This window comes from Somniosus microcephalus, chromosome 27 (assembly GCF_052327205.1).
Source record: "Somniosus microcephalus isolate GS21.2 chromosome 27, FLI_Smic_1.0, whole genome shotgun sequence".
Lineage (NCBI taxonomy): Eukaryota > Metazoa > Chordata > Chondrichthyes > Squaliformes > Somniosidae > Somniosus > Somniosus microcephalus.
This window is the reverse complement of record NC_141013.1, coordinates 12,567,328-12,577,457: the sequence shown is the minus strand read 5'-3', so window position 1 is coordinate 12,577,457 and position 10,130 is coordinate 12,567,328. Positions and strand designations below refer to the sequence as shown.

The 10,130-nt window shown below is 46.6% G+C and overlaps 1 protein-coding gene across 1 annotated transcript; it reads right to left on the bottom strand.

Annotated features, from left to right (window-relative positions):
* Positions 1–4,551: 4,551 nt before the first annotated feature.
* LOC147099975 (ras-related and estrogen-regulated growth inhibitor-like protein) lies at positions 4,552–8,940 on the bottom strand. The gene is made up of 4 exons (XM_085968525.1): positions 8,769–8,940; positions 8,633–8,686; positions 8,467–8,543; positions 4,552–7,330 (listed from the first exon to the last, which is right to left on the bottom strand). Exons 1-4 carry the CDS (start codon positions 8,872–8,874, stop codon positions 6,902–6,904), a joined length of 666 nt encoding a protein of 221 aa, XP_085824651.1. The 5' UTR covers positions 8,875–8,940; the 3' UTR covers positions 4,552–6,901.
* Between the last annotated feature and the right edge of the window lie 1,190 nt (positions 8,941–10,130).

Below are 10,130 nucleotides of genomic sequence, written 5' to 3'. Positions count from 1 at the left end.
CCAAAAAGGATGACGACGTCACACCTGGACGACTGTCAAAAATGCTAACTGACGCAAAAGAAGTGTTCCAGGAGGGACTAGGAACACTAAAAGGAATAACAGCAACAATTAAAATAGAGGATAATGCAAGCCCAAAGTTTCTGAAGGCCAGACCAGTGCCTTATGCGATCAGACCAGCGGTTGAAGCAGAGCTGGAAGGGTTGGAACGTTCAGGAGTACTGTCCAAAGTGCACTGGAGCGAGTGGGCTACACCCATCGTTCCTGTAATGAAGAGGTCGTTGAGTAATATGCCTGGGGAACCAAAGAAGGTCCGCATCTGTGGGGATTTTAAGGTGACAGTGAACCCAGTCCTTCACATGGTGCAATATCCGCTTCCACGAATTGAGGATATTTTTGCCTCGCTATCTGGTGGTAAACGCGTCACAAAAATTGATCTAGCCCAGGTGTACTTGCAAATGGAGGTAGAAGAAGCTTCGAAACATTACCTTACGATCAACACCCATAAAGGTCTCTATCAATACAGGTAGACTACCTTTTATCCGAACTTCCGAAAACCGAAACCCTCTAAAAACCGAAGGTTTTTTCGTTCAGCGTAATTCGTGCGCACAACATGACCAGAGTGGCGCACGACTTACGCTGAGCAGAGGGTCAGCGTAAGTCGTGCGCACGACCCCGACCCCCGCCGATGACCCCCCGCGGACCCCCGCTGACCCCCCCGCCGACCCCCCCTGCCGACCCCCCCCGCGGACCCCCCGCCGACCCCCCGCCGACCCCCCCGCAGACCCCCGCCGACCCCGACTCCCGCCGACCCCCCCGCCGACCCCGACTCCCGCCGACCCCCCGCCGACCCCAACCCCCGCCGACCCCCCCCGCGGACCCCCGCCGACCCACCCCCGACAAATTTCCCAGTCTTATAAAATACCTTCCGAAATCCGAAATTTTCCGAAAACCGAAACATGGCTGGTCCCGAGGTTTTCGGATAAAGGATAGTCTACCTGTACAACCGGCTGGTGTTTGGAGTAGCCTCGGCTCCGGCTATCTGGCAAAGGGCGATGGATCAGGTCCTGCAAGGGATTCCAGGGACCCAGTGTTATTTGGACGACATCTTGGTCACGGGCGAAAATGACGGTGATCACCTCGCTAACTTGGAGAAGGTGCTCGCCAGATTAAAGGAATATGGGCTATGAGCTAATTGCCACAAGTGCGAGTTTTTCCAGAAACAGATCTCGTATTGCGGCCACGTCATCGATGAAGAGGGGTTACATAAGTCCCCTGACAAGATAGAGGCAGTAGTCAAGGCTCCAGCACCGGAAAATGTGTCACAACTGAGGTCGTTCCTCGGGCTGGTAAACTATTACCATGTGGAGTTTGCACATTCTCCCTGTGTCTGCGTGGGTTTCCTCCGGGTGCTCCGGTTTCCTCCCACAGTCCAAAGATGTGCGGGTTAGGTTGATTTGGCTATGATAAATTGACCCTTAGTGTTAGGGGATTAAATACGTGGGGTCACGGGGATAGGGTGGGATATGTGTCGGTGCAGGCTCGATGGGCCGAAATGGCCTCTATCTGCACTGTGGGGATTCTGTGATTCTGTGATAAGTTCTTACCAAATTTGTCTATGGTATTACACCCGCTGAACACCCTACTGCAAACAGGGGTACCATGGAAGTGGGATGACGAACGTAGATGAGCTTTCCAGAAGTGTAAAGAATTGATCACATCAAAAGAGGTGTTGGCCCATTTCAACCCAGCACTACCAATTCATTTGGCATGTGATGCATCACCCTACGGCATTGGAGCGGTGCTGTCGCACAAATTCCCAGATGGTTTGGAGAGGCCAGTAGCCTTTGCGTCTCGGTCACTAACCTCAGCCAAGCGCAACTATGCCCAGATTGACAGGGAGGCCCTCAGCCTAGTATGGGGAGTAAAAAAATTCAACCACTATCTGCATGGACAGAAGTTCACCTTGCTGACTGACCACCAACCACTTGTCTCCATCTTTAATCCTAAGAAAGGAGTGCCAGTAATGACTGCACAGCGGTTACAAAGATGGTCCCTGTTTCTAGGGGCGAATCAATATGAAATAGAATATAAAGGCACGAGACAGCATGGGAACGCTGATGGGCTATCGCGCCTGCCACTGCCTACTGTGGAGGAAGCACCAGCAGTGGACCCTATCGAGATATTTTATTCGTCGATTATTGAACGATTGCCAGTAACAAACGCAGATATAGAGAAGGAGACCCGCAATGATCCGACGCTGTCACGGGTATATGACTTGACGGTGAGGGGATGGCCAACACATGGCGACTCACTGTTGCCAGCATTCTCATCCAGAAGAGAACAGCTGTCAGTATGCCAGGGGACAGTGATGTGTGGATCCAGAGTGGTGATTCCACCCAAGTTATGGGAGAGAGTGCTAAATGAGCGACATGAAGGTCATCTGGGGGGAGTGAAAATGAAAAGCCTATGTGTGGTGGCCGGGAATCGATCAACAAATCGAAGACCTAACTAAGAGCTGCTTAGGATGCCAGAAGGTCCAAAATGCACCACCACATGTCCGTCTACACCCATGGGAGTGGCCCTCCTCTCCATGGCAATGGGTGCACATTGATTTCGCTGGTCCATTCATGGACTCAATGTTCTTAATAGCAGTGGATGCTCATTCAAAGTGGCCTGAGGTGATAAAGATGTCTTCAACCACTACAGAGAAAACGATTGCAGTCCTACGGACCATATTTGCCAGAAACAGGTTGCCAGAGCAGATCTGCTCTGATAATGGCCACAGTTTGTGTCCGATGAGTTCCAAAAATTCATGAAAAGGAATGGGGTAAGGCATTACACATCTGCCCCATATCATCCAGCCACCAATGGATTGGCTGAGAGGTTTGTACAAACCTTTAAGAAGGCAATAAAGGCCATGTGCGACGAGGAAATTCCACTACAGCATAAGATGGACAATTTCTTATTAGCCTACCGAAACGCGACATATGCAGTTACCAACCAGACCCCAGCCATGATGTTCTTTAACCAAAGGTTGAGATCTCGTCTGGACTTGCTCAGACCAAATGTGCGAAGAAATGTTGAGGACAAACAATTCCAGCACATCAACGAAAAGCCGACAAGGAGCTTCAATGTAGGGCAACCAGTCTTGGCCCGGGACTATCGAACAGAGAAGTGGCAACCCGGAACAATATGTACAAGGCAGGGGCCATTAATGTACACAGTGGATGTCGGGGAGAACATTGTGAGACGCCACGTCGATCAGATCTTAGCATCACAGGAATGCGTCAACCCCATGTCTCGAGTACCTGGGGATGAACCCGACATACCGGTAGTATCTACTTCAGACCCAGTAGCAGTGGAACCCGATGAACTACCCAATGAAAGGGGGTCAGAATTGCCTCTGCACCAAGAACAAGAACCTCCGGAAAGGCGCTATCCCGAAAGGGTCAGGAAGCCGCCCCAAAGACTGAATCTATAAATGGACTTTTGTTATTGAATGTACATGTAAAAATGTAATTGTTATTTGAATATTAAGGGGGTATTATTAATCTAAAAAGGGAGGAATTGCAGTGTATGTGCTTTAAGTCAGAACTACTTTTTACAGCTCCTGTACACTGTAGTACCGGCAGTAACCACATGGGTATATAAGCTGTGCGCATGCCTCTGTACTCCAGTCTAGAGATTGCCCTCCTCCAGTAAAGACCTGTTATTTGTTTATGTACAGCATCCGTGTAATTATTTATCCACTGAACCACGGACCTAACAGGCACTTGATGGGACAGTGTAGAGGGCGCTTGGCTCTGCATCTAACCTGGGATGTATCTGACCTGGAGAGCACTTAATGCTGACACTGGGTTCTCAAGTTGGGAAGTGTTCCATTTTCCAGTACTAATATCTTGGTGAGCATAAAATTCACTAAAAAGAAACCCACAAACCTTCAAACATATGGTTTGGCTTCTTAAAATGAGCAAAGTGTTATAGGCAGAGACGGTGTAGCGTATGTTAAGACTGACCCAAGTCTAATTTTTTGTGGGTGGGGTTTCACTGCTCTTCTTCTGAAGGAGCTGACTCTTGCTGGAGTACGATTCTATGGGTGGTAATAGCCCTACGGTGCCTGATCCAAGCAGCCACTCTTCATGCACGAGTCCCAGGGAGTGGCAACTGGCTATTCGACCGCAGGAGGCGTCACAGCCAACCCACATCCTGCCCTCAGCTGCCATTTGGACACGGCACTTTGCAGAAAGAGCCATTGAATAATGATCAGGAGTGTGAACCCTGGCTGATTTCTCTCTCTCTCGGCCCAGTTGGACTGTGGTGAATTATACCCCCCCCCCACCTCCCCACCACCAGACTGCCGCCTAGGTTCAGATCAACTGACTCCGAACAGACCAAAGATCGAAGCTGAGATCTGCTGGTCTGTGTGGCTCAGTTGCCGACTGGCATTCTGTGCTGAGCGATCGAGAAGGATTTAATACTCCTCCCACTTGGGTTTGACGTTCATTTATCACACAAGGTACAAGGGGAAAAGAAAGAAAATCTGCATTTTTCTCAAGAAAAACCTTTTATTTCTAACAAATTATTTCCAGTAGCACGGCTAATAAAATTAACCACTGGATAATGTCTCACACAATCAACTTATAAATACTTATTTATGTATTTTCAGCATAAAAAGTTGCATTTGACATATTTTATATATTATTACAATCATTTCTGTAGTGTATGTAACCGTTCTACCTTTAAGAGAACTATTTTAAGAGTTGCACTACTTTATCTTGGCTGCTGTATACTGTAATACCGGCGGTGACCACACCGGTATATAAGTGCTGTGTAATGATTTATTGGGCAGTTCCGCCCTGACCTTCAACTAGTAAAGACCTGTTAAAGTTTACTCTTGTGGTCTGTGTAGTAATTCGCAATATAACACACAGACTTAACAATTTCATAGGTGCTTTTGTGCTGTTCAACTTTGACCAGATTCTAAACAGAAACTTGATTTTAAATATGTTTTTCCCACACTGTCTAATATCAACCAAAAGTTCAATATTATTTTGCTATATGAGCCCTGGGAATCCCCTCAACACAGTCACCCTTCACAAAGACAATATTGAGAATCTTTGAGAACAGGAAAAGGTCATTAGGCCCAAAAAGCCCATCCCTTTTTAATAGATCAAACCCCACCTATCTACCTCCTCGCCATACCCCTCAATCCCTTCTCTTTCCAGAAACATATCCATCTTTTGAACCCATTTATGCTGTTCGCTATCGTATGCTTCCCTGGTCACTTACTCTATCGCTCAATCACTCTTTGGGTGAAAAAGTTCCTCCAGACTTCCATTCTTCTTCCTAATGTGTACCCCCCGCCCCCCCACCCTGGGATTTGACCCTTTCACCAGAGTGAACAATCTGCCAAGATCAACTTTAATTCCCGTCCATAAAGTTGGAAATTTCAACTAGATTCACCTCAAAGTCTTGTCCCAAAGGGAACGATCCTCATAATTTGAAACTCTATCTGTGGTTCTATTACTGGATGAGCATCATATCCCAGGGCTAAATAGCAAAACAACCCTCTAAGAAAAACTCTTGGTAAAACCTAGGTGTACTGAACCCACCATGGTTTATGTGACAAAGAACTCAATATATTTCAAATGACTAAGAAACTGGTGGATCCCATAGGGGTGAGAAGCACATGCGATAATTAGATATTTAGTAAACAATCAGTTAGGATTAATAGTGATCTCCCTACAGAAGGTGCTTGTCAACCAGACAGACAGTGCCTTCGAGGGCGTGGAAGGGAAAGGGACAGCCCAACATTGCTGCCCTTGAGTGAGGAGAAGGTAAATGATGGCACCTCATCAATCAGCCCAGAACAGCAGAGGCCAGGACAACAGTCATCTCCAACTCATGGTTGACAGCGTACAGGAGGTGATTGTCTTACAAAATAATGGTATGTTTCATCAAATAAGCAACAATAAATACTCATTTATCATAAAAGTCATTTACAGGCAGGGAAATCTTCAAAATGCCATCAAGATCAAGATACTAGAAAAGCCCAATCCAGCCAGTAGAGCAAGTCTCAATACACAGCCCTGCCACATTGGTGGTGAGGTTACTGGTTATAAAGTGTGCTGTTGGGAGGCTTTCATTTGTGCAGGATAAAACATTGTCTCTCAGGGTGAGAAAACCCGACATGTTACCCTTGGACTGAAGCAGGTGGACCTCTTGACAACTGAGCAACCAGTGACCTTAACTTATGAGGAAGAGATGGGGCATTGGGACACCCTATCCAGCACCTCAACGAGCTACATGGAGGTCAAGTCAAGTAAAAATGGGCCAACCAGTCTTTCAGAGCATCAACCAATAGGATTTGGGACACTCAAGGCTCAGTGGGTCAATGTACCATCTGGTGGGGTACAGAATACATAACAGAAAGACCTGGGATTTGATCCCGAGTCTGCGCACAGTGTTGGTGCTACAACCAGTGCTCCTGGAATGGGGGAATCCAAAAGATCAGTTAAGGTTCCTGTTCTTGGTCTCTATCCATCCTGGAAAGTGTGTGTGGTGTGGATAGGCTATGTTGATCAACTAGCCACCGACACTCGCTACTTAGGCTTGCATATTAAGTGCGGCTCCTTGGGAAAGCCATCCCAGAGCTGCTGGCCTAGTTGAGCCATGTGTCCAGCATACCCTACATTCAGCTCTACTTCTCCTTACCAGTTGTGATCAAGCACACCAGTGAAAATGGGAGCAAAGGAATTTTTAAAAATCTAAAAATGAAAAAGTAGGAAGACTAAACAAATTATGACCAAGTTTGTAAACCTTGTGATTAAGGATATGATGCAACTTCAGATGGCAAGTCCAACAAAGCCAACCGCAGAGTCCCCGCTAAAATATCCAGCGCTCACAAGGAGTCTGTCCACTTCCTCATAAACACAGCGGTCACACTTCGGATGATACTCTTTAACCCAGCTGTTTTCCTGATCGTCAGGATTTTGGATTCCTTGATTCTGTCCACCAGACCATGGAAGACCAGGAGGACCCCGTGGTAGGTTTCCGCAGCAGAGATTTCGCAAAACTCGCAGTCCGTTGCCAGAGCCAGGAGCCTCCCCTCCTCACTGGAGACTGTCCTTCGGTGGCAGAGGTCCCTTTTGTTGCCCACGATGACAATGGGAGCTTTGTCTGAGCGGGGGCAATCTTTCATTGACTTGATGAATTGGATCTGTTGGCGGATGATGTTGAAACTGGCTCGGTCACAGATGCTATAAACCAACACAAAGCCATCTGCCCACTGGATCTGTTTCTCCTTCGCACAGTTTTCATTCGATCGATCCTTCAAAGTAAACAGAGAATTGAGTTATTCCAAACTCTTCTCAGTTTCCTATTTATCCTGGGTTTCATTTCCATTTCCCCCCATACTCCCCTGAAACACTGTCTCCCCTTGGGGTACAGTTCCATGGGTGCTGGAAATCCATCTCCATCACCCAAATGACCATTCTTCATATATAAGCCTAGCCAGTGAATCTTGGCAGTTATTCAGCCATGGGGGGCATCACTCTTGCATTTTGAGACCTCAGTCCTAAATGGTTTACCCCTTATCCTTAGACTGTGACCCCTAGTTCTGGACTCCCCCGCCATCGGGAACAGCCTTCCTGCATCTAGTCTGTCTAGTCCTGTTAGAATTTTATAAGTTTCAATGAGACTTATAAGTTTCAAAGCGCAGCCCAAAAGAAAATTAAAGGGAACATTGATTAAGATTTATCACACCGTTAAAAATCTGCTTACACTTTAAATGGACAAGCCCTGACCTTTTCTGCCGTGTTTAGTGGGTAATTAGTGGGTAGGTGCAGCAACTTCATGCCCTCGCATGTATTTCAGTGCCGAGTCTCTCGGCGAGGTATCAGTGTAACGAAGCTTGTGGAGGAGCAGGGCAACTCGGACAGCAACTTCCGGATTTCTGCGTTTTACTGCGCATGTCCAGATGGCAGAAGTTACTGTCCGATTTACTCCTTAATAACAGTGAGCCTCACCGTTATTCCTATCGCAGAATGTGGGCCAACATTATTGCGCTGGGCAGTGGGATGAAACCATCTGGAATCCCAAAAGCAAATAAAAAGTTTGTTACCGAGTACAATAAAGGGACTTCAAGTAACTTGCACAATCCTTTACAACGTTGGCAGTTATGTTAAACTCGTGTGACCAGTGTGGCTAGGAGCCGGTTAATCCTCAAGCATTAAAACAGCGTTAGTCTCGGATAGAAATGCAGGACAATCGGAATTTGTACAGGAGCCTAAAGGAAAATAACCTTCATTCTTAAAGAGCTGTTAGCTTGAATTAAAATTGAGGACATGTCCTTGTGCGAACAGGAGCTGGAACTTTTGTATTTAGCCTTGGCGCAACACAAGAACTGACAGAAAGCTGTTTCGATATTCATAGAGATTTGCTAATTTAAAACACTAAAAGTCTTACCTGTGCATAGGGGGAATCCCAAATATTGAAAACAACTTCTCTCCCGGCAACAGTCACATTGTGATTGTAGACAGATTCTAGAACAGAATTAAATTTCATATAAATGTAGCCCTTTAACAAAAAACTGTTTTGAAACTGAATGTGCGATTCTGTGCAAAATATTTACCTATATCTCCATATTCACCAATGAATCTTCTTGTCAAGAAACGAACAGTCAAAGCTGCAAGAAAAAAAGCACAAGTTTTAAAACTGGACTGGGATAGAACGTCCTTGCATTGTGCCCTGTTGGTTGCTAAACTTACCAGACTTGCCAACGCTGTCTGCTCCTAATACCACCACATTGGCTTCCATTCTTGGCAGAGATGGGACAGGCATCTCGCGCTTGTGTGGGGAATTCATAAAAACCATTTGCAACTTTAACCTGAGCTCTAACCGTCTCCCTCCAAGTGCCTGCAATGAACTGCGATGAAACCCTTGGTTCTGTGTGCTATATATAGGGAGACAGAGAGCAGAAACCAGAGACCCCTGCTGGGCCCACTGCTACATTACAAGGTACAGCTGCACCAGAACTCAGACAGGAAGAAGATGAACAGAAATGTCTTTCGATTGGGTCGATTGGGCTTATACTCGCTGGAGTTTAGAAGATTGAGAGGGGATCTCATTGAAACTTATAAAATTCTAACAGGACTAGACAGACTAGATGCAGGAAGGATGTTCCTGCTGGCGGGGGAGTCCAGAACCAGGGGTCACAGTCTAAGGATAAGGGGTAAGCCATTTAGGACAGAGATGAGGAGGAATTTCTTCACCCAGAGAGTGGTGAACCTGTGGAATTCTCTACCACAGAAGGCAGTTGAGGCCAATTCATTAAATATATTCAAGAAGGAGTTAGATATATTTCTAAGGCTAAAGGGATCAAGGGATATGGGGAGAAAGCAGGGACCGGGTATTGAATTTGGATAACAACAGAGAATGCTGGAAAAACTCAGCAGGTCAGGCAACATCCGTGGAGAGAAATTTGAGTTGACGTTTCGGGTTGAACCCTTCTTCAAAACTGGAAAGAAAAGAAAATAGATCGAAGGCAAAGCTGCGATCGAACAAAAGAAGTAATTTTGCTATCGTACTGAACTTGGATGATCAGCCATGATCTCATTGAATGGCGGAGCAGGCTCGAGGGGCCGAATGGCCTACTCCTGCTCCTATCTTCTATGTTTCTATGTTTCAAAACATCGTTTATGTTCCTGATTTTATTTCTACAGAATGACGAGTTTGAAGTACAGTAATCCCTCCCCAACCGCAGGGGATACGCCCCTGAAAACCCCCGTGGTTAGTCAAACCGCGGTTGGCAAATCTATATATATAAATCGGTACTTCTGTCATTCTGTCTTTCTGTCTATCTGTCTGTCATCGCGTGTGCGTTGCGGGTATGCACTCGAAAGTTACAGGGCGTACCTACGCGCGCGTTACCTCCAAAGAAAGCTTACGCTTCCGAGACGGTTTTAAGCGTATTTACGTTTCGGCCGGGCTAAAATTGCGCCCGCGGTATCCCAAAAACCTTCAACATTCCGCTCATTAGCATCTCATTATCCGCTCATTAGCGACAGAGTGACCTCGAGCTCGACCAATCGTACGCCGGGTTGCTGGCGTGTGCCGCCGGGCCAATCGGT

Coding starts and splice junctions, on each gene's coding strand:
- LOC147099975 (XM_085968525.1), bottom strand. CDS start 8,874: ATGGTTTTTATGAATTCCCCACACAAGCGCGAGATGCCTGTCCCATCT. Junction 8,544..8,632: donor TGGTGAATATGGAGATATAG/GTAAATATTTTG, acceptor ATTCTGTTCTAG/AATCTGTCTACAATCACAAT. Junction 7,331..8,466: donor GGGATTCCCCCTATGCACAG/GTAAGACTTTTA, acceptor TTTACTTTGAAG/GATCGATCGAATGAAAACTG.